Source organism: Ylistrum balloti, unplaced genomic scaffold, assembly GCF_031769215.1.
Source record: "Ylistrum balloti isolate Yb309-2 unplaced genomic scaffold, AGI_CSIRO_Ybal_v1 Utg370558, whole genome shotgun sequence".
Classification (NCBI taxonomy): Eukaryota; Metazoa; Mollusca; class Bivalvia; order Pectinida; family Pectinidae; genus Ylistrum; species Ylistrum balloti.
In genome coordinates, this window is record NW_026782351.1 from 1 (window position 1) to 27,380 (window position 27,380).

Genomic DNA, 27,380 nt, shown 5'->3' on the forward strand with positions numbered 1-27,380 from the left:
GATGTATCTATAGATAGAAAGTGTGACGATTTTATTCAGTTAGAGTTATCTCCCTTCATGTAACGTTTTGTATACGTCCTGTTTTGTATCATTCCCCACCTACCTAATTATTTTAATTATCGATGATTGACTTATGTTTTCATGAAACTAGTGTTTACTAAATGTGTAATCATACCTGTATAAATAAATAAAAACATTTGTCTTGCGTATTTGTGGGTTTTGGTGCTGTATTAATTGAGAAGGAAAATACTGGAGACACCCAGAATAATACATAAGATTTTATGTAAATACTGGTTGAAACCAGTAAACAAAAAGAAGATTTTGACAGACGGAAGAAGGTCGGATATATCACAGGTAATAAAGTATTATAGCACACAGTTCAATTATACTGTTACCAGAAGCTCCTGAGTAAGGGGTTGCCTGAATAAGGCAGCTCTGGTAACAGTTATTGTTACGTGTGGTCGGTGCCAGTACGTTGACGTGTCAGGTACGCCAGAATCTCCTGAGTACTTGGCACAACACTTTGTACTGTGATAATAACAGGACACTGGCAGGCGACGTCGGAGCTGTACGGTGGTCGGCTCAGTAATAAGGGACGTGCTTGCAGTGTTGTAGTGCTGACAGTCTGTTAGTGTTGCGGTGTGTGGTAGCCTTGTTGGGCAACATACGCCTAGGCGACGTGATACGTACCGCGGACACATTGTTGGCTCGTGTATGGTGACATGGTGGACAGAGGTACTGTCCTTCTCTGTTGTAGTGTATAGATATATTGTTTATTAAATTGAGTAATTGTTCAACTGCTCAGCCAGGTAGCTGAGGAATTCCAATCGCTTCCGGAGCAGGTAGCTCTGTCTAAATTGAGAGACCCGGCGTGCACGCGCGCTACCATAGGGTGCACGTTACAAAAGTAAAGCTCTCACTAATTACTCGAGTCTCTGCCTTATTACTGCAAACAGATCATATTCCTATGAGTTCAGTGCTGACAACAAACATCGACCAATTATGATACTCTTTGCCTTATCTTTTTCATGACTACATGTAAATCTGTCTATAAGAAATTTACAAATGGAAATTTGTACTTTAAGAATATCATCGACCAATTATGATACTCTTTGCCTTATCTTTTTCATGACTACATGTAAATCTGTCTATAAGAAATTTACAAATGGAAATTTGTACTTTAAGAATATCAGGCCCTGTACTAATCTGAAATATAATGTATTTTGACAAAATCTGGATTGTAAAATTATTTGATGCAGGAGAATAAATTAAATTGGGTTTTTGAAATGTTGCTCTTGGGCCCCCTGGTAGCATGGTAGCATGGTGGATAGGGCAATTAGGTCAAGGTAAAGATTTTGTATATCACTTCCATATGCAGGGAAAGATTTTTAAGCCAATAAATTTTATCTCATAGTAAAATATTTGTATATAGAGATATGTATGGATAGTTTTTGTTTGTATTATCATCATACCCAAGCTGAGCAGTGCAGGCCCTCTTTGCCTATTGTTGATATACACTGACCAACAAAAAAATCTTTAAAAAAATCACAATTTTAAGGCTAGCTTGGTGTGGCTCCTTTAACAATATGATATAAGGATATCAGTGAAATAACAAAGTATTTACTAGCTGATGCAGTGTTTCATACCTGTGGTTCCTCTTTGAACTTCTTGATAACTCTTTTCAGCATGCGTGTCTTTTTCTTATCTGGATATCCAGCATAAGTAAGAAGAATTCTTCCAAAATCTTTTTCCTGGATCTTCCCATCCTCAGGATCATAACGGTCAAACTAAACAAAGAGATTATGTGGGTTTACTAATGTTGCTGACACTTCTTTACAATAGTAGTTATAAGTCTTTACAAAATGAACTCATCAATCTGAAACATTTTCAGAATGAAATAATAAAAGGTATCTATAAAAATTAACATTTTTTTACCAGTGACAATAGCATCTCACTGCTGGAAGTATTACTATTTGTGTTCACATTCCATTCCAAAATCCCATCTACTTCTGTAGTACTTTATGTGTATCACATGTTTAAAATGACTTTGATATATGGTGTGCAGATCAAGACTTTGCCATGGTTCTTCAAAGCTGACAGTTGTGAGAGATGTATATACATGTATATAGATACATATATCATATATAAATATTAAGACAGCAGAGACAAAGTACACTGCAGCCAGTAGTACGACAGAAATGTTGAATATCCTCATCTGTTTTATAGGTACAAACAATCCTGGACTAGAAAGGGTTCAAACTATCACTTGACAGAAAATCATTGCTTTTACTGAAAAAATCACGTGTTTGAACTGCCTGCCTATTCAAATTGACCAGACTTAACTTTGATTTCTGTCTTAAAATGATGCCAAACTTTCTGTTTGTCAACCATTACGATTTTGGTAGAACTAGGGGAAAAATGTATATTAAATGAATGCATTAGAACTGTAAAATCAAGCTTTCCAGTAAGTGTTATCATACATCTTACATAAATTGCAGGTGTATTCATTACATACACCTTAATCTATGAAAAAAAAAACCTAGTGTTTGTTAAATGAAATACATGTAACTATCAAAATAGGTAGGTTGTTTGTGATAACTCATATAAATCTGTTATGTCCCCAATGCCCAGGGCTACCTGTAAGAGGCCTAGTCTATTGTCTACTATATGTATATACTGTCTCCCCGGAACCTGCAGGTTGGAAGGGATTAGTGGTCGTGACATGACACTAATTGTTAATTGGGTTGTATTTTTACCTGGATAAGTCTGATGACCATTATTACCCATATTACATAAATGACTACTATCCTCTCATTTTCACTAAGATTTGACAAAATGTGACATTGGCAACTGCTGGTGTGAACCTGTGAAGCACTGTAGGACACTTCCATCCATGAAGAGTATTTGGTACTACTTTATCTACCTATTGAGAAGATGATTTTTGAAATTTCAGTTAATTTGAACCATTTTTGGACCTGCCAATCAGCCCTAATGGGTCAGTCGAGGTCAATAAATATATCTCCTAAAACTAATTCTAACCAAATTTAAACGATTTCAAATAGAAAATAAACAAATTATGTTAAAAATATAATTTTTCTTTATAACTATTTGACTTTTTCATATATTAAATCACAGTAAACTCCCCAGGGAAAATGTGAGACCCTGGGTTGATGAATTTTACAATTTTGGTTTGGCCTCTGAAGGCCTTTCCATCAATTAAGAATAGTTGATTCCACCATGCCTTGAAGATTTCAATCAATTTCACTATTTTTGTATAACATTTGCTTGTCTCATAGCCATTGCATGCATGCTTAACAATGTTTTGAAAGATTGTTTATAGCATACATATGCTGCTAGGGGTGTGGGAAACTTTTAACCAATCAGAGAGCTAAGATTGGTAGTAACATCTACTTCTTGGGGCTGTGTCGACAGGCTATAACTTCATCCATCCTATCTGAAAATTAAATACCCAATAAAGGCTCCTGAAATATCAAAAGAATGAACATGTTTAACAAAATCAATATGGCATGGCCACTCATTTAAGATCCTTTATGTACATCAGTGAGGTGTTCACTTGCCTCGATTCTGAGCACTTCATTTTGAACCTGTTGTTGGAAGGCAAGAAACACTGGTACGGTCAGCTTCTTTTTTCCCTCTGGTCCAAAAAAGTAGGTGACCAAAGCTGAGCTCACACCCTTCATGACATTCCCAGTTACAGCATGGTCACGGTGACGCATGCCTATGCTAGTCTGGTTACGGATTATCTGATGGACCTGGAAATTCAAAATTGTACAATCCTTTAATATCGACAAGTAGAGGTCACAGACTGATCCAAACAAGTGGTTGCATTGTGTATCAGTATCTAATGATTCTCCAAGTTTCTTAACATAGTTTCAGAGGTTTTAAATCTTGGTTTATGTTCAAAACAAAAACAAAACAAAAAAAAATCCTCAAAGAAAAATAATTTTACTGAAGGTTTTCCTTGTTTGCTAATCATGTATTTGGTCATATTAATGACAAAAGATGTTAAAATACTGATTGGTAAATGAAGGAATAATGTTTTATGTTACATATATGTTGTGTCCGATATGTTTATGCATATTTCACCCAGTCTGTTTCTTATGTTACTTACAGCAATGAACATGATAGTTGTTAGAATAAATTGTGTGGAAGATAAGCAAATACTTAAAGACTACAGGCATTAAAGATGTTTTCAAAAATAAGTTTTTTTAAAATAAAAAGTTTCAGTTATGCTCCAGACATGAAATTTTAATAAAGAACCATAACTGTGATTATGGGGTTGCAGGCCCTGACTTCAGAGACATGTATCTATGACATCATGTCAAAACAACATGAATAGTTACTAGGCAGTCATAGAGATTATATAATAAGATCAATGTACATGCCAAGGTTCACCATCCTAGTTTCAACGCAAGCCAGACACAAAATTTTAACAAAGGGCAATAACTCTGTAGTGCAAACACATAAATGGCCAAGTATGTCAGAAATTCTGTATATCAACCTTGTGAAATTCCTCAACATCCACATTGCCATCTCCATCTAGATCAAACATGCGGAAAGCAATTTGAAAATTCCTGGGCGGTGCTGTAATCAGAAAATATTCTAACTATATTGTAAGCAAGGATTTTACATCATACAAATATACATCACATTATCAGTAATGCAGTTACATTTGTTTGCGACACATTCATTAACCTTGAAATACATTGGGTATACTGTGGAGTCTTATTGCCCTCGAAAGATTTATAATTGCCAAATGTGATCTGTGTTTCAACAGATGATGCATGGCTTTCAAACTCTTTCTTGTATCTGTTCACCCACACTACATTCGTTGTTCATGAATTTAAAAACTTACTAGAAGCTGTGTACAGAGAAGTATTGAGGTATGGTGATGACCTATTGTATGTCAGTCTATCATACCTACAGCTATGTACTAGAGAGGTATGGTGATATTCTACAGTAATTTCGTCTATCATTCCTTTTGCTGTGTACAGAGAAGTATTGAGGTATGGGAATGGTCTTTGTAATCTCATATTATTGATAATTTACTTACTTGACAAGACAGTAAGAAGGAATATGTAGTCAGAGAAGGAAATGAGGCCACTCTCCCCAAGCTGATAGAAGATGCTATCCTCTCCCATCTTCCATTCTGCTTTGTTGTGCTGGATATATCAAACAAAACATCAATAAGGAGCTCAAGTTAACACTAAAAGCCAGAACCACACATTCTAGTTTTACTGGATTTTCAGCATTATTCCAAAATCAAACTTCATTTAATTCTGAATTAAGCAGAAGTCTTGAATATGATAATGTGGAGAGGATGTAACATATAGCTTACCAGGTGAAAAATTATTTCATATTTCTCATTACTTGAGTCTAATAATAATAATAAAAAAAATGTAAATAAATAAAATCATTTATGACATTATCACCCAGTCCTCTTTCTTGCACCTGTTGTTTTGGTGATGATTAGTTAAAATACAGCAATACAACACTCTGTATGACAAACAATTTTCATGTCAAACAGATAGGTGAGGATTTGAGTGAGGGAAATATTTATAAGAAACAGTTATAACTTGTATTATGACACATGACTTTATGGAGGAGTCAGTATCAGTATGGTTTTCCCTATTTTGTTAACAAGGAACTGCGGTATAAAAAATCTGTATCACACATCACACAAAATTAATGGCTAGAGTACTACAAATGTTCTGATACGATACAATGTATGTAAATGTTACAGACAGTTCTTATAAAACAGGATAATAAAGAATTTAACCGGACATATAATGTCATCTGGTAGTAATTGGGGAGAAGGTAAACACGAAGGGCAGTGAAGATTCAATCTGTAGGGCAGTGCAAATTAGGTATAACAATGATAGAAAGAATCAAAGATGAAGGATAGAGAAGTCATTGTCTATACAAATGATAGTAGTCAGTCAGGTGAGATTTTGTGTTCGAAAGAGACTTGAAGTGTTTTGAATAAAAACTACAGTAGTTAATGTCTTGAAGTAGTCTAGAGAAGTGAGTGACTGAGAGAGGACTACAGTGGTTAATGTCTAGGTGTAGTCTTGAGGAGTAAGTGACTGAGAGAGGACTACAGTGGTTAATGTCTAGGTGTAGTCTTGAGGAGTGAGTGACTGAGAGAGGACTGCAGTGGAGTTAGAATCTGAGAGAGGACACTGCAGTGGTTAATGTCTGGGTGTAGTCTAGAGGAGTAAGTGACTGAGAGAAGACTGCAGTGGAGTTAGAATCTGAGAGAGGACTGCAGTGGTTAATGTCTGGGTGTAGTCTAGTGGAGTGAGTGAATGAGAGAGGACTGCAGTGGTTAGTGTCTGGGTGTAGTCTAGAGGAGTAATTGACTGAGAGAGGACTGCAGCGGAGTTAGAATCTGAGAGAGGACTGCAGTGGTTAAGTGTCTGGGGTATTCTAGAGGAGTGAGTCACCGAGAGAGGACTGCAGTGGTTAGTGTCTAGGTGTAGTCTAGTGAACTGAGCAACCGAGAGAGGACTACAGTAGTTAGTGTCTGGGGGTATTCTAGAGGAGTGAGTCACCATGAGAGAGGACTGCAGTGGTTAGTGTCTTGGGGTATTCTAGAGGAGCGAGTCACCAAGAGATCTGCAGTGGTAAGTGTCTAGGGGTATTCTAGAGGAGTGAGTCACCAAGTGGACTGCAGTGGTTAGTGTCTAGGGGTATTCTAGAGGAGTCAGCTACTGAGAGAGGACTGCAGTGGTAAGTATCTGGGTGTAGTCTAGAGGAGTGAGTCACTGAGAGAGGACTGCAGTGAAGTAAGAGTCTAAGAGGGAACTGTTGTGGTTAGTGTCTTGGGTTGGTCTAAGGAAGTGAGAGTCAGAGAGGACTGCAGTGGTTAATGTTTAGGGTTAGTTTATAGAAGTGAGAGAGAGAACTGAAGTGTCTGGGGTAGTCTAGAGAGGCAAGTCTGCAAAAGGACTACAGCAGTTCATCTGGAGGTAGTCTAAAGAAGTGAGTAACTGAGAGAGGACTGCAGTAGTTAGTGTCTGGGGAGAGTCGAGAGAAGGGAGAGGATGTTGATTTATGAGGGTTGTCAAGAAGGGTGAGAGTATGAGAAAGGACTGCTTTAGTTAGAGTTTTGGGATAGTCTAAAAAAGTGAGTGACTGACTGAGATAGGACTGCTGTGGTTTTTGTCAGGGGGTAGTCTAGAGAAGTGAGTCAAAGATGACTTTTGTGGTGTAGTGTCAGGGGCTAGTGAATACAAGTGTCTGAAAGAGAATAGTGAAATTGTGACTTTATGAGTGTTAGAATCTATAGATATTTCTCTCAATATATACCATATGTTCACTGTGTCAAAGATATAGGGAAGAAGATCAGAGAATACCTGATACCTGTGATCTCTTTGATACAAAATAAAAGTATGAAATGTAAACATAAAACAGCATGATGGAATAATCAATTGCATTTGATTGGACTATAAACAGGCAATTAAAAAAAACCGCTATCAACCTTGAAAGTTTTTCAAGAACAATAAAAATGTCTTAATGTGAACTTTTAGATTTCACCATGATTATATCAGATATATTTCTGTGGTGCAAATAAAACAGGTAGACCCGAGTAGATTGCATTATTTCTGGATGACTAGTGTAAGTGTCTGTGTAGTCTGTTGATAAGGTTTAGTTTTAATAGTACATGTTACAAGACACAGGTAAGATACTGATATGTAGGGGGCAGAATAAAAGAGTAAAGAACAGTCAAAAAAATGACTTTAACAAAGACATCAAACGTTGGGAAAGTCAAAGAAGGGTCTGTATACAATACTGGGTAGTCTAGAGGATATACAGCCAATGAAAAACAAAAAATCTTTATTCATTCAAACTGCTAGGGTATACTAAATTGTTACTGTGGTATTTCAAATTCTATACAAATTAAGAATGAATGTTGAACAATTTGAGAGCTATATGTGGCAAATACTGTTTCGTATCTACCATATTGTATATATCATGAATGACTTACTGTAGGAAAAGAATTCTTTAAATATCAATGGTAGAAATGAAGACAGTTGAATTCTTTTTATTTCCCATTAATCATATGCAATCAAATACAGATTCTTATCATCTATCTTATCCAATGGTCAGTCAGTCAAGATTTTACAGTGATAATTGTAATACAAGGAACACTTTATTTACATACTGAAAAGATGGATCTTGTGTATGTAATTAATTCCCTTTAATAATAAAAGCAAACAACAAACCTGTCACTCAATCTAAATCTAAGGATGTATTTCATTCAAATAAACCAGGTAATTTTTTAAACCTGGAGTATTAGTGGGGAGAAAAAAGGAAAAATATATGTACACCTTCATAAATAACTGTTTACATAATGCTTTACACGAGAAGTAGACAATATCAAATTCAATTGGAAGACATTAACAAGAAGAAATGAAAACACACTTTTAAAAATAAATTGAATGGATTATATCCTCATCGACTTAAAAAATGAGATCTGCCTACTTAGGAGGGATCTTAACACTTGTTAAGGAAATCAAATGACTCCCGTTTTGGAAAGTAAGGATAATTACCACTGTACAATTACATACTTATCAATAGTTTAGAATAACACTCTATGTCTCTAATGAGAAAAAATATATTTTAAAAATGTGCAAGCATGCAATAAGTTGTGAAAAAGGAATGACAGAAACTTTCAAACACCAACAATCAATGAAATTTGCTTAAAATAAAAAAAAAGAGAAAATTGTACAGAAAATCTCATACCGTTTATTCAAAACAATTTACTATTGGCTAGTTGTAGCCAGAAAAAAGTAGATTTTTTCTCTAAGCTTTGTCAATTAAAGAGATATTCAATTCAATAATGAAACTAACCTGTTACATATTATAGAAAAATCTGTCATCCCAGGTTGTAAAGACTCATGGCAAACCGTGCTGTCTACGAAGTTGTATAACTGTACTTATTAACCAAAATGTATCCTCTTTTGTCCCATTGTACATCATATTGACATTTAAGGATGTAGAAACCAAAGAAAGGGTGAGTTAGGAAAGAGGGAAGGCTTGTGGGTGATTTAGAGGTAAGATATGTAGGTCATGGTGAGCAGTGTACTAGATATGCCCCAGTAATGCTTATAAGTTTGGCAAAGGAACTTCTCAAAGTGGTAAAGGTTTCATAGAAAAACATTATATGTCCATAATTTGTTTGAAATTTTACACAAACATTTCTCTCACCATCCATAATAATTACATGTACAAGAAATGACATGACAGATAGTTAGGTATAATCATTCATCCTTATTTTTTGTAAACTACAGCATCTTTATTTATTTTCCTTTTTAAAAAAAATCAGACACATCAATAGTAAAATAAAACTCAGTAAAATTCAAGAGGTTATGCCAGGTATGTAGTGTATTTATAGCCATGTAATCTAAAATTTAACTGATCAAATCAGAATACTTACTGAATTTTTAATGAATAAAAGATATAACAGGTCACATGACTTGTTTAGAAAATGACAAAGTAATATAGACCTCCAATGAATTGTCATTCTGGTAGAAAATCTTTAATTGTATACGTGTGTATTGTAAACCATATAACCAAGTCATCACATGTACATGTTAAATGATACAGCATATAGTGTTCTTTCTGACATAATATTTCATATGTGTTAAAAGTATGTAATTCTGATTAATAATTAAACAACAAAATCAATACTAGTAACAGGTCAATAATCTAATGCTGCAAGAAGAAAATAGAACTTCACCAGTTAAAAAGAAAATGTGAGGAACACAACTGGATTAGCCAAGTATTCTTTTCTTTTTAGTAGGCTATAGAATCATTAACAGTGTCAACAACTCACCTTTGACCCCTAAAGGAATCAACAAAACAGAACAATATGTCAATCTAAATTGCACTTCTATTCAAATATATATTTTAAATGTTGATATGATCAGTTATAGTCGTAACTCATAATTCAACCTCTTCTCAGCAGCAGTGCTGCTAGTCCTCTTAGTTGGGTATAAAACAGACAAATACAAGTCCTTTATCAAAACAAAAACTTCCAGGAATGGTACTGAGGTTTGACATCTTTGTTATTATTAACAACATTTTGGAGGGGGGGTTGGTATTTTTGGGATTGGGTGGGGAATAATATGCATGCATTTTGCAAGCACAAGATTAATTCATTAAAATTTGATAATTTCACTTGTCACTGTATTTTACAGTGATAAATACATTTATGAAATTGAAAACATGTTACAGTTTAACAAGCACATCCCTTTTTATGACCTTGACCTTGTGCAATGTTTCAGAAGAAATTGCAAGGCAAATCATTCATATATTCTATCAACTTTTTAATATTGGACTTGTATTCAAAGATTTGTCAGGATCATTCAGACTAGCAACTGACCTTGACCCTTGGACTGAGAGTGTTATGTGGTATACAAGCTTGTGTAAACCATTATTGTTATTATTGGGAGTAGGGTAGGGATGGAGGGGTATCATAAAAGACCAGTTTTAATGGAGAGGCAACAGTTGGCTTGCACAAACATTGAGCAGTGCTTTGGAGGGTTCAAACAAACACTTTAAAAGTAGTAAAGGAAGACCAAGAGAGAAATTAATTTAGAGTTGCTATTTGGTAAACTAACAACAATTATCTTTTGATGTTATTTTGGAAAGTTAGGAATACATATCATTAGGACAACTTGCTTATTTAGATAAGAGAGATTACTCTTTTTCACCCATCATTTTAAGCATTTCAGTTTATCAGCTTGGAGGATATAACAACACGACAGGAGAGTATATACACAAACACATATATGTGACCAGCATTAAGTATGTTAAACATCATAAAATGTTATATAATATATCACTGACATATACAAGAGGTAGGTGTGGGATACAAAACTTCCGATATCGTTATTGCTAGTTCAATGTGGTATTACCAAATAACCCAATCTTTCCATATTCTGATTAAACCGTACAGCCTGAAACAGATTATCACCGCAAATATCTTATAAAAGTGCTCCACAATTCTAACGGTGAATTATTTAATTTATTGTAAAATCTATAAATAATAAGCAAACCTAATCTAAGAACTGAAAGCTTGGCACTGCTTCCTATCTACAGCTGAGTATGCTAAGGGTCCAAAGAGGAAAATATGTAATAATATGTACACAAAAGATATACTGATGCATACAGAATGGTAATATCCTGAACATCATTAACACTTACAATTTAAAAAAAAAAAAGAATAAATTTTCATAATAAAAAAAATTGCAAACAAATATAAATGAAGACCAAAGCAATAAGTTAGTATACATATACTGTAGGTTTGAAGAACCATTACTGTTATTAGTAGTTGTAAGTAGGCTACAGTCACCAATCACCACTTACCAAGCTGTGCACATCGTCCTTCTACAGGCAGTGTTGACAGATAGAGAGTAAACATCAAAGTCTAATATACACAAATGGTACACACTCCCCTAAAGCCTGGTGAACTACTGCTTTCTTTAACTACACTTCAATAATGTCTCAATTCATTTTCGACTATAGCACAATTCTTCAATGAAGAAAATAAAATCCTTGAAACATCTAAGTAATACAAGAATCATGGAGAAAAAGACAGCCTTTTCAATACGTACATGTATGTTTGCATGTGTCCATCACATCATAATATTTGACACTGAATTATGACCATATAATACAATCTGAAAGTCTCTTTACCAACCTGAGCATTGATCTTCCCTATACATGCAGATGTTTAGTTTAGGTGAATCACAGAAACCAATGCTTACAATACACATATCTCCAAATACATGAATAACTGAAATATTTATGCCAATTTTTAAGCATGTATTCTATAAAAATATGGGTAAGCTCACAGTTTAATGACATATGATAAAAGTGAAGAAAAATCTAGCTTTTACATCATTCCTCCATTTAGAAAAAATAATAAATAAATAAAAACTGATTTCCAGCAAAGTCAGCATATGTTACTCCTACTGTTTGTTTCTATCTGTGATAAACGTAGTTCAAATCTACCTCCCTTGGAATATTATATTGAAGTCCTTACATTAAGCCTTCCTTAAAGATATGACATTCAACTGTATGAAACCAGAACTAAACCTTGCCTCAAGTTATCACAAAATTCTACAGTTTCAGTATCCTATAAGAGTATCTAGATGATTAAGTATGACAGCTACAGGTATTAGAATGGTTTAGTAGTACACTATAGTAATAAACCAATGTATAGATATAACAACACATACTGTCATAAACACAAAGCATTTACTTGACCTTCCAAAATATATTTTCATGTTAAAATGTACAAAAGTTAATTCTAGTGACACTATGATTAAAAAGATAGGTTCAGAAAATTTTACAACAGTTTTGGTGATTTTTAACTGGAAACCATAATTCCTTATGTAGGATAGTTATATCCTAATGCATTAAAAGTTGTCAAATAGATGTGTAGCAGTGTGGGTTGTTATCAGTATGTTTACACACAGACAACCTACAGAAGCTGAATCCTAACCAACCACCAGACCTGTACAGATTATGGTTGAAGTTACATACCTGGGGATCAAACTTCATGAACTGGTCTAACCCCAAACCTAACAAGAAAACACATATTATTTAGTATAAATCATGTGCATATTACCTATAACATATAACAGAATGGACAGATATGATACTGTTATCATTTATTTTTCTCCTTTAAAATCTTAATTAATCTAGTTTAATAAACAATATTCTAGACCTTGCAAATACTGGTTATTCTATCTATAATTTTTCAGTGTGTTTTGAGTTAGTTTGAGACCATAATTTCACAATTGTCTTTCTGTTTGGTCAAAGAAATGATTCATTTTATCAGGGTTGTTTTACAAGATTAAGAAAGGATTAAAGCAACAGATAAATTCTATGCTTGGTAGGATCTAGTAGAAAATGTAGTTTATTACAGGTTATGGTAAAGTTTGAAACAGTCTTTCCTTCATAGTTTCTGAAACACCATGAGTTCCTCAATACTGTGGATATTTAACTAGAATATACCTTAGCAGTTTAATTTTGTAACAAATTTTATTTCCTTCCTCTCCCTTACATTATTTCTGTTTTTGCAAAAGTTTACCTGTAACTAAAGTAATTGCTGTCAATTATCCGAGCCAAAAAATAATAATACAGTGGAAACAGCTTAATATCATGTTCCATTTATCAGGGGGAATTGTGGTAATATGAGTGATGTGACATTAATAGTTGACACATTTTTTCTGACGTCTAATCATGACATTTAACTTTCAGATGCACCAACTAACTTGTCTCTAACAGAATAGTTTGAAGACAAAAATTTGTAATTTGATTGGTCTTTTCCCGTAAAAAGAGTGATTTTCCTTTACATTCGTTTGTTTATTCTTTAAAATGTCTAACCTGCTATCATAAATTATCGTGAACAATTGTGTTATATTTACAGTTTACACATGGTCAAAATTTTACTTGACACTACAGTGTCATCAGCTGATATTTTGCCACATGATTCATCCATCCATTACTGTGTAGGCTTCACAGCATCTCAAAGTGGATGTTCATACAGTGTGTACCTCTGCAACTTTGATAAAATGTATTCTGAAGATTGAGAATTGCTGAGAAAATAGAGCCAACCAAGTGTGAACTGTTCACCTTTAAAACATGTTTCATTGGTTGTTATATTAGTGGCTATTTTTATTGGCCAATCAGATGTTGTGAAAAATGGCACAGGGAAAACCCTGTTTTAAAACATTTTATGGTCACCTTGCCAGTGCTCACTATAACTTAAACAACAAATGATTTGTTGTGTTCCCTGAATGAATCATTTGGGAAAGATGACATAAGCATCCCTGCGAAGCTTTTCAGGGCATGTGTGATAATCTTCTCTATTCAATAAATCCATACTTCTTTTCCTGATACTTGAAGTTCAGATGAGATATCTTAACATATCATCCTTTGAATCAGAAATGTGTTCATGTAAATTTAATGATGGTGACATTCATAATTACGACATTGACATGCCGCAATTTAGTGTCCCATCTGTAATTGTAAAATGAAGCAGACCAAACACAATTCATTGATTATGGTTCATGGTTTTTACATCTTATCTTTTGAAAAGAAATCCTTGTTGTTTTGAAATCGATCCTGGAATGAAAACTACAGACTGATTTTCAGGAAGTTTCCGCAGCACATCAGAATTGTTCAGGTGACTCAAGATATGAAAAGTTTGCTAGTAGGGCAGTGACGATGTTTACATAACGCATCCAGGTGTGACGTATGGCCGTTGAGGCATGATCCCATCGTTCTTGTCTTCACTTAAATGTGATTTACCAGTAGTTTTTTGTGATAGTCATCAAAATGAAGTGATAATAGGGTTTACCCACATGAAAATAAGTGACATTATGAGATGTTAAAATAAATGGAGTGTATAGAATAAAAATCAGTTTTCAAGAAGACGTAATATTAAGTGGAAAGTGACATAACATTAAGTGGTTTCCACTGTGCTGCTCAATTGATATTACTAGATATAGAAGTATCTCAAATCAAATAACCATACCCTCTGGTTGTTTCATTCCTGGAGTGATGGAACGTACAAAGTCCTCTGGAGTCATGTACACCTCCCAGTCACCTTGTTCCTGGTGAACTTTCAATGTTGCAAAGTAGCGAAATATTTTATCTGGCGTAGAGTAAGCTCGAATGCGGTTTTCATATTCTATAATCTGCAATAAAACAGTTAATATTCTTTTGATCATAACATGTTAATGTATGAAATCTTCACACAAAGCTTACAGGAAGTGGTAAGAACGATAGAACAACACTAAACTATAAGTAGCTAGAAAGCTACAACTACCTGATAAATATGCTGTTGATACTCAGTTTATACATGTATTAAACTTTCTGATAAGATAAATGTTTCTTAACTCAGTTTAAAGATGGATCATTTAGAATTGTATATGAATAACTACCCTTCGGTCCCTGAAACCAATTTTCTTCTTCTTCTTCTTTTCGGTCTGTTCACCCCCCTCTTCGTCTTCCTCCTCCTTTGCTTCAACTACCTCTGCAGAATCCTGTTTTTCTACTTCTCCCGTAGAGGCATGGACTGTAGTCTTCAAGGGCAACATCCTAAATACAGGTATAACAGTTCAACAATTTCATATTTCTATGTGTATGAAATAATATGGTGTATGTCAGGTATCTAAAAAACAATTATCTACCACAGTGCTATGGTTATTATGATATGACCACTGTTAGAGTAGTGAAGATATTGCCTTGGACTTTTATCCTGTCCCAACATGGTGAACATTTAAGCAAAATCTAATAAATACTTTCAGAAAAAAAATCCAGTGTTAAATCTGTTTGTATGATAAATCAAAGCATACTAGGTTTTAAAGAGATTGATTGGAAACTGACAGAATCAATCTCTGGACAAGATAACAGCTGCAAAAAAAGAACAAACAGAAATCACATTTCAAAAATTGTTGAATCAGAATGCCATTCATGAGAACATCTTCTCATGTTGTGGTTTTAAAGCTGACTAAGTTTCAATGAAGTTGGCTAACAACTGATCATGAGGGAGGAGATATCTTGATGTGATAAAAAAAGATGAAAACTGGATGATACTCATTAAAAAGCTGTTATATCAAACAATGTTTAAGTTATGAAACTTGGAAAGATTGAACAAAATCACTTGAAAACTGATAGAGGAGATCTGTGGACATATTTAACATCATGAAATAAATGACTGACAGTAACTCTTTTAAAATACAGTCAAATCAAACTATCTTCAAGGAAAACACAACTTTATGTTATGGTGATGCAGCCAATCAAGTCTGAAAGAGATTGGTAGAATAACGGAAGAGATCAGGACATACTGACAAAATGAAAACAAAAACGGCAGTAACTCTACCAAACACATTTGAAGCAAACTGTCATTCAGAAACACACCACTCCACGTCATGGTGGTTAAAAGTCAGGGCTCTCGATCTGCCAGATTTGGGGCCAATATTCGGCCCCATTCCCAATGCAAAATAGTATCTTTTTTCCCCCAATTTAGACCTGAAGTTTTCCCAATTCTAAGGAAAACACCATTATTTTTTCCCGATTCTAAGGGCCCCAGGCCCCAGTCCCAAAATGGGGTGTGAGAGCCCTGAAAGCCTACCATGTTTGAAAAAGATCGGACACAAACTATGGGAGATCTTTGGAGAATTGAAAGTTTATGACAGATAGAGAGATGGACAGACAATGTTATAATATGTCCTTTCAAAAATTTTGACAAGCAAATAAAACTGGAAACCAGAGAATCATAACGTATTTCATATAGATATTCTACCCTCAGTAATATTGATCAAATGGAACCCAAACTGAACCTATGTACAATTGCATTCCAAGAAATAACAAGTTTTGCTCTTGAAATTCAAGGTTGTCATGTACACCCAGCAATTCTTCTTCATGTTCATACTTTTGAGCAACTGCAAAAGCATACAGTGATTTGTTAACAGAAAATAGATTAAAATACTCAAGTTCAAATATATATCAATTACTTACGGATTGGTCACCAGAATAAAAGAAGCAATTCCAAACAGCAATCCAAGCCATGCCCTTCCATAGGTCTTTTTGTTTCCTATTTTCACCCTGTCAGCGCCTTGTTCACTTTCATTGTGAGCATATGTTTCATCTTTTACACACTTTGAACATGTAGTTGTTATACCTCTAGAATGTAACATTTTTCTGAAAGCAAAACTTCTACCATAATGCTTCAGCATCACTCTGTTTTGTGTACAAACAGCTTGATGCCAGTGCTTGCTGGAAATCCCAGCTTTGGATGTATAATGAGAGTGGAAAAGTTGCCCTCTCATTATATTCATCCACCATCTTAGTACTTCTCGCCTCATAATTCTAAATTTCTTCTGTTATCGGCAGCTCTTTACGGCATTGTTTAGACCTGAAAAATTAAACGTTTTATTAGAACTATTGTAGATATAGTGCATATCATTTCATAAGACCATACTACTTCAGACAACTATATAGAGTGAACTCTTTTATTAAATACACCAGATTTACAAGAGTGTCTTAAGAATTTCTCCCTCAGTGTATTGATAATTTGCCATATCACAGGTGAAAATATAGACTATAAAACTTCAGAAAGCTTGTGTATAATCAGAATGTAAAAGGCAGATATTAACAGCACACAAATAGAAGGAGGCAAACTCACATCACCATGGGTATTGGCACCCAGCACTGTATATTCATTATTAGGTACTTATCACTTTGATCTTTCCCTCACTGTCTTCTGTCCTATCATTTGCTCTTAACACTAACCATGGACAAGTAAACACAAAGCAAAAACTATATTTACAAATGTTCAAAATTGTTTTTAAGTGAAACCTACCCTTGTATATAGTTATCACTTACATAATGATGTATTACAGCAAAAAATGAAGTTTTTTGTTTTCTTCTACTTTTTTTTTAACTTACTTAAATCTTAAGGGAAGCAACAGCTAGACACAGCTATATCCAGTTACATGGCGACCTAGTCAGAACCCAAATATGCTATATATAGCACTGTAATAATTTGAGACTTCACACACTTATGTATCAGTACTTTGCACGTGAAGGTCTATTACAGTGAAAGCACTTGTAGAAAATAATAAACTCACATCTCCTCAACTTCAACATTAGAGATATATATATATAGAGATATAATTGAAAATATAGAATCAACACTACAAATGTGTTTCAGTAACGTTTTCAGGTATAACAGCTATCTTCAGGCAACAAAAGATTTACTATGTAAGAGATGTAAAACATGTAATAATAATGATAATGATCACACTCTGAGGGGCCAATGCCTTGAAGTTGTAGCTCAGAAAAAAGCCTTCTTTTGAGGTTTTTAACTATATTTTTGCAAAAACTGAAAAATATATAATAAAAAGATATGTTGTTAATAGCAAAAGGTTCAACTATGGCACTAAGTTAATATGTGCAGAAAGTTTTGTGAAGTTGAGTGGAACAGTTTGGAAGGTATAGCCTGGAAAAGCCTCTTTTTGTGTTATCTGACTATGTTTCCATGGAAACAGAAAAAAACATATATAAAGTGAAATGACGCCAATAGCAAAAGGCACAAATAGGGCACCCACTTAATATGTGCAGAAAGTTTTGTGAAGTTGAGTTGCACTGTTTTGAAGTTATAGCCGGGAAAAGCACTTGGATGGACTGACGGACCCCAATTTAATAACCCCCGCAAACGCGTTTAGCAGGGGATAATAAGTACAGGAATTTGAGTCATTTAGTTTAAATGCTTTTACTGCTGAACTATCACTGGGATTCATATATTTTTTTATATCAATTAGTTCTGGATATCAACAATATTCTCTAGTTTACAATATAATTGTTGACACACATACAAATGTATGGAACTGAGAACATGCGTCATGTATACGAGTAAAAATACCTCTGTCTCAAAACAAATTTATACCTCCAAAACTCCCAAGCCGAAATCATTGAAATATCTTGAACACCTATATAATCATATTCCATCTTATATATCAAAAAGATATTTCATAGTAGTAACAGCTTACCATAATCAAGTATTCAGAGATGTTAAGACCTACAGGTTGACTCACCTGTACCACATGTTAGGTAACCACATTTGATTCCTCACACATGCGTAACAAGTACTTTTGACTGTCTATAAACAGATATCGGGACCTATTTGATCAGGACCATATCAGTGGAACGCAATTCAGATTATGTTGTAACAGAACATATGAAATCCAAAAATTGTGGCCAAAACCCTATAAGGACCATGGGAAACCTATATGTCAGATTTAAGAATTAACCATCCGGTGCTACTCTAGTAATGAGAAGACATATCGATGAATGGAGATTTGAACAGCTCACTACCATAGAATATTTCTTGTTTCATAATGAATTTTTTCACGTGCACAATTCTTTGTTGTATTTAAAAGTAAATTTCTTTTACATATCAATACTGAAAATTGATATTAGCATGTTGATGAATGTGAGGATAAAGATTTTGTGGGCTAATGGTTTCCTTATTTATATAATTTGTAATGAACGAGAAAAACAATCAACAGAAAAAAAAAATCCAAAATTTAGCTGGTTCATCATCATAGAATTAAGGGCATATACAATTAATTATTTCTCACATAGAAGGCTGATGGTCAGACAGAATAAATGTTCGAATGTTATTATGCTATCTGTTGCAAGGCATCTGTCAAAGTATCTTGTCATGAACCTCTAATATACTTGGTCATCTTTACATACCCATTCACACAAGTAACTGATATACCAATATAGGCCTATTGTACATTATCAGGAAATTTTATGATATCAATACATTCATTGAAACACAAAGGATTTTTAATAATTTCTTATGAATATTAAACATCGATACCAATTTTTTATGTGTATATTAACTAATGTCATACATTTCTCTGTGTATTGAATGCGAGTTGTGGAACCGCAGGCAAAACCTTTCCGGATCAAAGCTATATGGAGGCAGATAGGAATCGAATGCATATGGTCACGGTCAATAAAAATGTAACTCTCTCATTGCCTTGTCTCTAGATCTGCCTCCAAGTACACCCCCCCACCCCCCACAGTTTCCTCTTTACTGATTTGTACAACTTAACAGTGTCAGTGAAAGTCCCATGTATAGGGCGTCATGCATTAAGTTTCTGATCTGTTTCTCAAAAGCAGTTATCAGAGATATATTATAAACAACTATTGCATAAAGTTAAGTAGTGCAATAAAATGGTTTTAAGATATACAAAGACAAAATACCTTCATAACCCCTTAGTATTTGTTTACTCCCGTTTCGGAGATAGCTCTTTCCTGTCAAACATTCTTCCGACTTTTGGCAAATCTCGCTATAATCCCAAGCATTTCGAGATGTAGTCATGTGATCGTGTCTTCCAATAATGCTGAACGAGCAATTTCCCGCCATTATTAATTTGGCGCCAGTTCATTCATATACCACAACAACGAAGAGGAGGTAGTCACGGAGAAAGAAAGGCTGGGTTTATAATCCGTGTCATCGCTTAGTACGCTAAAAGATTACTTTAGTAATACACAACTTAGGTTTGTGGCAAATTATTTCTAAAGGTTAACTACTAAATTTGTGTAGGGAAATGTTTGAGGCACGACTAGCACAAGGTTCTCTCTGGAAGAAAATTCTGGACGCCATCAAAGACTTACTTACGGAAGCAATATGGGACTGCAACAGTACTGGAATAGCTTTACAGGCTATGGATAGTTCACATGTCAGCCTTGTGTCACTCAACCTTCGTTCAGATGGCTTCGAAACATACAGATGTGATAGAAACTTGTCCATGGGTATGAATCTTGCAAGGTTAGTATGTAATGGTCCATCTTCCCTGCCCGACAATAATAAACTACATTAACCTACATGAAATTGATATTTCTTTTGACAATTATCAATGTGATTTATACCCTTAGTATGATTTATGTTGTCATCAAATTATCCGATTCTGTATCAGTTATGACTTGGTATATCATGATGAAATTAACTTTCGCTTTGTGTAATTCGATTTCCCGCGTAATATTGTAAACAGCAGTATCTTTGTTAAAAAGGCCGAACTTGGGGGGAAAAACACCACTAAACAAAGTCTGTTAAAATCAATTAATACAAGAACACGAGCTGTTTAAAATGTTTGTGTACAAGTGAGAGAATAAATTAGCATTACCAATACTAGAAAGCTTTTGTAGATAAATTGAAGACTACATGAAATAACCCAACCAAATTGTTCCGGAATACCAGAAGGCCGAATTTGACATTGCTCGTTGTCTAATCCGTATATTAATGCAAGCTGTAGTAATTGCTATGCAAACTCTTTTATTGCTAATGCAATCAACAATACAATGTCATATACAATTACATATACAATGGATAAGAAAAGAGGTCTTGCCTATATTTGTATATTCCATAGCAGTTCCACAATGGATAGCAAGAGGAAAAATAAGACATAAGAAAAGTGCATCTTGGGTTATCATAGTTTTATAATGTATATATTATTAAGATATGAAGGTACAAAAAAAGCACTGCATTACAAGATATTTTAAATGAGCTGTTGCATGCATTTCATACTGGCTGCTGTTTAAAATGGAAGAGTAGCTTATGGTAATGGAAGTATAAAGTAACAAAATGAATCTCGATTAAATAGCAGGTTTTTCACAAAATGATTTTCTTTTTCAGCATGTCAAAGATCCTGAAGTGTTCAGGAAATGATGACATAATTACAATAAAAGCAGAGGACAACCCAGACACTGCAATGTTTATATTTGAGTCTGCAAGTGAGTAATGAGTACATTTGTTACCCCTTGTTGCATTAAGTATATGGTAAACTATTTCAAGTAAGGTTTTAGATCACTGTCCAGTACCGTCTTTCTTGCTACCTGCAATACTTTAACCACTTTGAAGTTGAAGAATTTTAAGGACATTTTTCTTGATGTGTGTCTTGGAAAAAAAATTTCACTGTAATGAAAAAACATTTTCTTTCATATGCTTTATTTTTTTTTGTTTTAGAACAATATATTTTCAGATTTTCAATATTATGAGTGAAAAATGTCAGTTTAGTTCTAGGCTTCAGTGTTTTGAGCTGGAATATTCATTCAGTATTTTGAATACCACTTGTCGGCAACATTTTAGAAAGTTATATTTTGACTGTTTACAGTATGAAAGACCTCTTGTGTGATTTAATTTTGAATTTTTTTTCCAGATAATGAAAAAGTATCAGATTATGCCATGAAGTTGCTTGATTTGGACACCGAACAACTGGGTATTCCTGTAAGTATCTCTTATGAAGTAACTGGGGGAAAGTTTGGTTTTGAATTGGTTAAAGTGCCTGAAAGCTTTGTTGCCAGTGTTCCATTCAATTAATGTAACATGATTAGGAAGGTCATGCACCATTAGTGCATTTTAAAAAAAAATCGGAAATTGGTAAAAAGAAATTGTATAAAGTTTGCACACTCACAAAAACCAAATGAAGATTGTAAATAATACATCAGAATCAGATGATCAGTCATTAACTTATCATGCTGTATTCATTACACATTGTTGCTGACCAAATCCTAATCACAGCCTGACAATAAATAATGGCAATAGACAGTCTTATCAATCACGTCCTGTATAAAGTATTCATCTTTATTCTGTTTAAAGAATAAGAAGTGTATTGATAGGCTTTAGGACATTTGTTGATGTTTATACATAAGTTTCAGGCATATAAGATTTTAGTGGAGTCCCACACTGGTTGGTTCATTGACAGACAGAAAAAAATAGGGTCATTAATCCATTCATGGCATTGACCTTCCTAATGACTGCATGGACAAAATACTAGACCAAGTAGTTGTGGGGGGAGGGATGGGTCTAATAAAACACATTTTCAAAGGCATCTTAAACGTGTATATATTTGTCTGTGCAAATATGTCATTAATTATAACTGAATAAGGTTTTACTTTGTACAGGACACAGAATACAGCTGTGTTGTGAAGCTTCCTTCAGCAGAATTCCAGAGAATATGCAGAGATTTGAGTCAAATTGGAGAATCTATTGTTGTCTGTTGTACAAAAGAAGGTGTGAAGTTCTCGTCAAGTGGAGAATTGGGCACAGGTATACAGAACTTAAATTTGGATACTTTCTCTGTATGAAGAGGAATCGTAAAAGCACTCTAGCAGTAGGATGTATACATATACAATACATGGCAATGGGGCACTGTGCTATGCATTAGTTATGTGGGACGATGAGGGTTCAGGGCTCTCGATCTGCCAGATTTGGGGACGATATTCAGCCCCATTCCCAATGCAAAATAGTTTTTTTTCCCCCAATTTAGACCCCAAGTTTTCCCAATTCTAAGGAAAACGTCCCTATTTCCCCCAATTCTAAGGGCCCTGGGCCCCAGTCCCAAAATGGGGTGTGAGAGCCCTGGGGTTATTAGATATTTCCTGTCTTTAGGTGTGGTTGCCCGTGGAAGATGTTTCATTGTTATCCTCGGCTCTTAAGCTTTGGTAGAATCTTGTTATAATCTAAATACCTGAAGCGTTCATTTTGTGTGTCCACCAGTAAAGAATATGCAGGAGAATTTAGAGAAAAGGATATAGTGACATTGGTCTCCACTTAAGTTGTCCTCGAGTCAACATGAGGCATCATTAAGTAGGGGATTTTACTATTACACACAACATATAAGCTGTTTTAGAAAATAAGAGGTTAATAGAAAAATTACTCCGTACAGTGATCAACATGTTTTCATTACTTGATTGATATTAAGTAGGGCTGTTCATTAAAATCTACTTTGGGTTTTCGGAATATGTAACTATGCGTGATCAATACTAGAGCGGATGCAAAGACGGTATGTGAATATGCTGTCGGTTTATATGGATATTGGATTCAGTGGCCCTTTCCTGTTTTAGTAAACTGCATTTATCTATAGGTTTGCATTATTGTTCACAAATTCAACAGAAGATTCTCTTTTCTAGGTAATGTGAAACTAGCACAGAACTCGAGTGCAGACAAAGATGAAGATAATGTAACCATTGAGATGAACCAGGCTGTAACTTTGACTTTTGCACTTCGCTACTTGAACTTCTTTACAAAAGCTACTGCATTGTCACCTCAGGTGACTTTGTCAATGTCACAAGATGTCCCTTTAGGTATGTATGAATGTTATTTTGTTTATCAGCAGCGTTTTGGTAATTTTTTGTGTGTTGTAGTTTGAAGTCTCTTATTTTGTTTTTAATACAAGTATTTTGGTTTGACTTTGATTATTGGAAACAGCACTGCAGAATCTGATTACCTTTATCAGGTTTTGGTAATATTTCCAGTTTTCACTAGTGTATACAGAATTTTTTTAGCCAATGACAGATGGCTTTGTAGACTTAAATTTTCTTCTTTTTTTTCAGTTGTGGAGTACAAAATAGCAGATATGGGCTACCTCAGATTTTACCTTGCTCCAAAGATTGAGGACCAAGATGAATAAATGGACTATGTTGCTAATAAATTGATATTGATAGCACTGTGATTAAGGGGGAGGGGATATCCTTGGATGAAGTTTGAACTCTGAATTTCCTATTTATAATGATGGAAAGACCAAAAACTTGAAGGCATTGAAAAGGCTTTGATTTGGAATTTATCTCATCTTATTACAAACTTTCTTACTGAAGTGATGAGATGATCAATGTGAAACATTACTCATTGTGAACTGCCATATGAAAGATTTATGTTTTGACTGATTTGTTATTCATTGTTTCAACAATGTTTCACATTGTAGATGTGCTTGTTTTGTGTATTGACAAGTAAATTGAGAATTAAATTTGTAATATAACATACCATCTTGCTTTATGTTTGTAATTTTTCAAGGAAGAAACTTGGAGCAGAGATTTGATGGTACTGGAGTCGTCAAAGTGGCTTTGATGTGTATACATGATTCATATCACAGCCAGCTTTGATGAGCTCTGGTCAGCATCACCATCGACAAACCTTTGGGCGGTGATCATCGATATTGTCCTAATTGATGGACTGGAAATGGCTTGAAACATTTTTGATGGGTTTTTAGGCCATCCTCAACCTGATGATGAGTTCAAAATGTTTAATAAGAGAATGTGCAGTGTATGAAATTCAGGACCTCTGACCCTCTCAAATACAGAGTTATTGACCTTTGCTTAAATTTTGCGTCCTAAGCATTAAATTGTCTGCATTTTGCCTGGAATATTGAAATGGTATGTATACATTTGTCATACCAGAACAACATGCATTGTAGCAATGTTGGGGCCTGTAAAGCCTCGGTACTGAGTTATTGGCCTTTGTTAGAATTTCGTGTTATGAGTAAAGCTTTGCTTGTATTTTCAGCCCACCATCATAATGTTAATTATTGCCAATTCTTCAGAAGTACGTGGCAGATTTTTCTCCGATTGCATATCTAAGTTCCTGTTTGACACGCGTGTCCGTTTTATTTTGGGTCCGATCAAAAAAACAAAATGGCCGATAGACATCTTGGATTTTGCCTAGTAAAGATTGTTATTGCTATTTCTGAATGGATATCTCAAATTTCATGGGTATGTTCCCTTTGATCTCTCCTTGTGCTTGTTTTATTTTGGGACTGATCAGAAGAAACAAAATGGCTTCCAGGCTGCTATTTTGGATTTGGCAGTTGAAGATTATCAATATTTCTGCAAATGCATGTTCAAATGTTTTCTCATTAAGAGCAGAAAAAAGAAAAGAGAAGGTAAATGATTCAACTTTCAAAGCAAATAACAATGGTGGGCATCAAGATCCCTTTGGGATCTCTTTGTTAAAACTTTGGGTCATGAAACAAGTGTATTCATTGGTCATACTTAGGAGACTGCACTGTACCAAATTTAGGGCCGGCAAATCCCTTGATAATAGAATTACTGGCCTTTGTTGAAAATGTTGTTTTCATGAAGCATTTATTAGTTTCACTGATGCTCTTGTCTTGAAAACCGTTTGATATATGTCCTAATTTCTTGTGTATGGTATCTGGTTTTTAGCCCACCATCAGATGGTAGGCTTATTCAAATTGCTCTGCATCCATAGTCAGTCTGTCCATCCATAAACAAGTTTTGTTATTGCTATTTTTTGGGAAGAACTCTATGGATCTTGTTCAAATTGCATATGTAGCTTCCCCTTGGTCCTTAAGTTGTGCTACCAGGTAATTTGATTTTGGACTGATCAGAAAAACAAAATGGCAGACAGAAGGACATCTTCGATTTTAACCTTGAAAGTTTATTTTCTCTATTTCTTGAGAACTACAGCATAGATGTTTCTCAAATTTAATGTATAGGTTTGTAAGGTCCCTTGTGCCTGTTTGAGTATGGGACTGATCAGAAAAACAAAATTGGCTGATAGGCAGCCATCTTAGATTTTGAATAGTAAAGATTGTTATCTCACATTTCATGTGTATGTTACTTCCCTTTGGTCTTTCCTTGTGCATGTGTGATTTTGCAAGGAGAAGAAACAAAATGCCTTCCAGACAGCTAGTTTTGATTTGGCAGGTCAAGACTGTTATCACTATTTCTGCAAAGGAATGTTCAAATGTCTTATCATTAAGAGCAAAAACAGAGAAAAGAAGGGAAAAGATCCAACTTTCAAAGGGCATATAAAGATTAAACAATGGTGGACGCCAAGATCCCTCTGGGATCTTGTTGGGGACATAAGAATGATGGAAAAGATCGTGGAAGAATTTTTTGTGGTTTTATCTAATGTCTTTAAAACTTGGTACACTTAATCACCAGGACTTGAAATTTTTTTCTTTATGGCATTTTGACTAAGAATATTTCATGATAGAGGACTTAAATTGATCTTTTTCCTGAGATATTTTTTAGGTCATAGGGTCGAGATGACCTATAGCCATCGTGCTTTGTCCGTCCTCCGCCGTGCGCCATCCGTAAACTTTTCATTCAAAAAACTTCTCAAATACTAGGAGGCTAATACTTGGCCCTTAGCATGCTGGGATGGAGCCCTACAAAGTCCATGAATGCTGATATCGGGTCTGTAGCATGTTGAGATGAAGGGCTACCAAGTTTGTTCAAATGAATGACCTTGACCCACTTTCAAGGTCACAGGGGTCAAATATGTTAAAATATACAAACGACTTCTTCTCAATAAGCAAAAGTCCAAGAGTGCTGATATTGGGCCTGTAAGACGCTTGGAAGAAGGGCTACCAAGTTTGTTCAAATAAATGACCTCGACCCACTTTCTAGGTCACCAGGGTCAAATATGTTAATATTTTAAAACAACTTCCCAACAACCAAAAGGCTCAGAATGCTGATATTGGGTCTGTAGCATGCTGGGATGAAGGGCTATCAAGTTTGTTCAAATGAATGACCTTGACCCACTTTAAAGGCCACAGGGGTCAAATATGTGAAAATATATAAACGACTTCTTCTCAATAAGCAAAAGTCCAAGAGTGCTGATATTTGGCCTGTAGGATGCTGGGATGAAGGGCTACCAAGTTTATTCAAATAAATGACCTCGACCCACTTTCTAGGTTACAGGGGTCAAATATATTAAAATATACAAATGACTTCTTCTCAATAAGCAAAAGTCCAACAGTGCTGATAATGGACCTGTAGGATGCATGGATGACATGATACCAAGTTTGTTCAAATGAATGACCTTGGCCCACTTTTAAGGTCACAGGGGTTAAATATGTTAAAATCTGTAAACGACTTCTTCTCAGTAACCAAAAGGCTCAGAGTGCTGATATTGGGCCTGTAGGATGCTGGGAGGAAGGGCTACTAAGTTTATTCAAATGAATAAAGCCAACTGTTTTAACAGCAGACACACAGTTGTTAAGAGTTTGGCT

The 27,380-nt window shown here is 34.8% G+C and overlaps 2 protein-coding genes across 2 annotated transcripts; one reads left to right on the forward strand and one right to left on the reverse strand.

The window, feature by feature from the left end:
• Positions 1–1,646: 1,646 nt before the first annotated feature.
• LOC132556297 (calcium uptake protein 1, mitochondrial-like) lies at positions 1,647–17,531 on the reverse strand (the record flags this gene model as incomplete). The annotated part of the gene is made up of 10 exons (XM_060220679.1): positions 17,497–17,531; positions 16,567–16,963; positions 14,988–15,144; positions 14,579–14,741; positions 12,580–12,617; positions 11,398–11,418; positions 5,075–5,183; positions 4,523–4,605; positions 3,579–3,773; positions 1,647–1,787 (listed from the first exon to the last, which is right to left on the reverse strand). Coding segments are annotated over exons 2-10 (1,254 nt in total), but the record flags the coding sequence as incomplete, so codon positions are not given.
• Positions 17,532–19,990: 2,459 nt separating this feature from the next.
• LOC132556299 (proliferating cell nuclear antigen-like) lies at positions 19,991–24,384 on the forward strand. The gene is made up of 6 exons (XM_060220682.1): positions 19,991–20,395; positions 21,260–21,357; positions 21,783–21,850; positions 22,528–22,672; positions 23,536–23,709; positions 23,959–24,384. Exons 1-6 carry the CDS (start codon positions 20,175–20,177, stop codon positions 24,033–24,035), a joined length of 783 nt encoding a protein of 260 aa, XP_060076665.1. The 5' UTR covers positions 19,991–20,174; the 3' UTR covers positions 24,036–24,384.
• Positions 24,385–27,380: the final 2,996 nt, after the last annotated feature.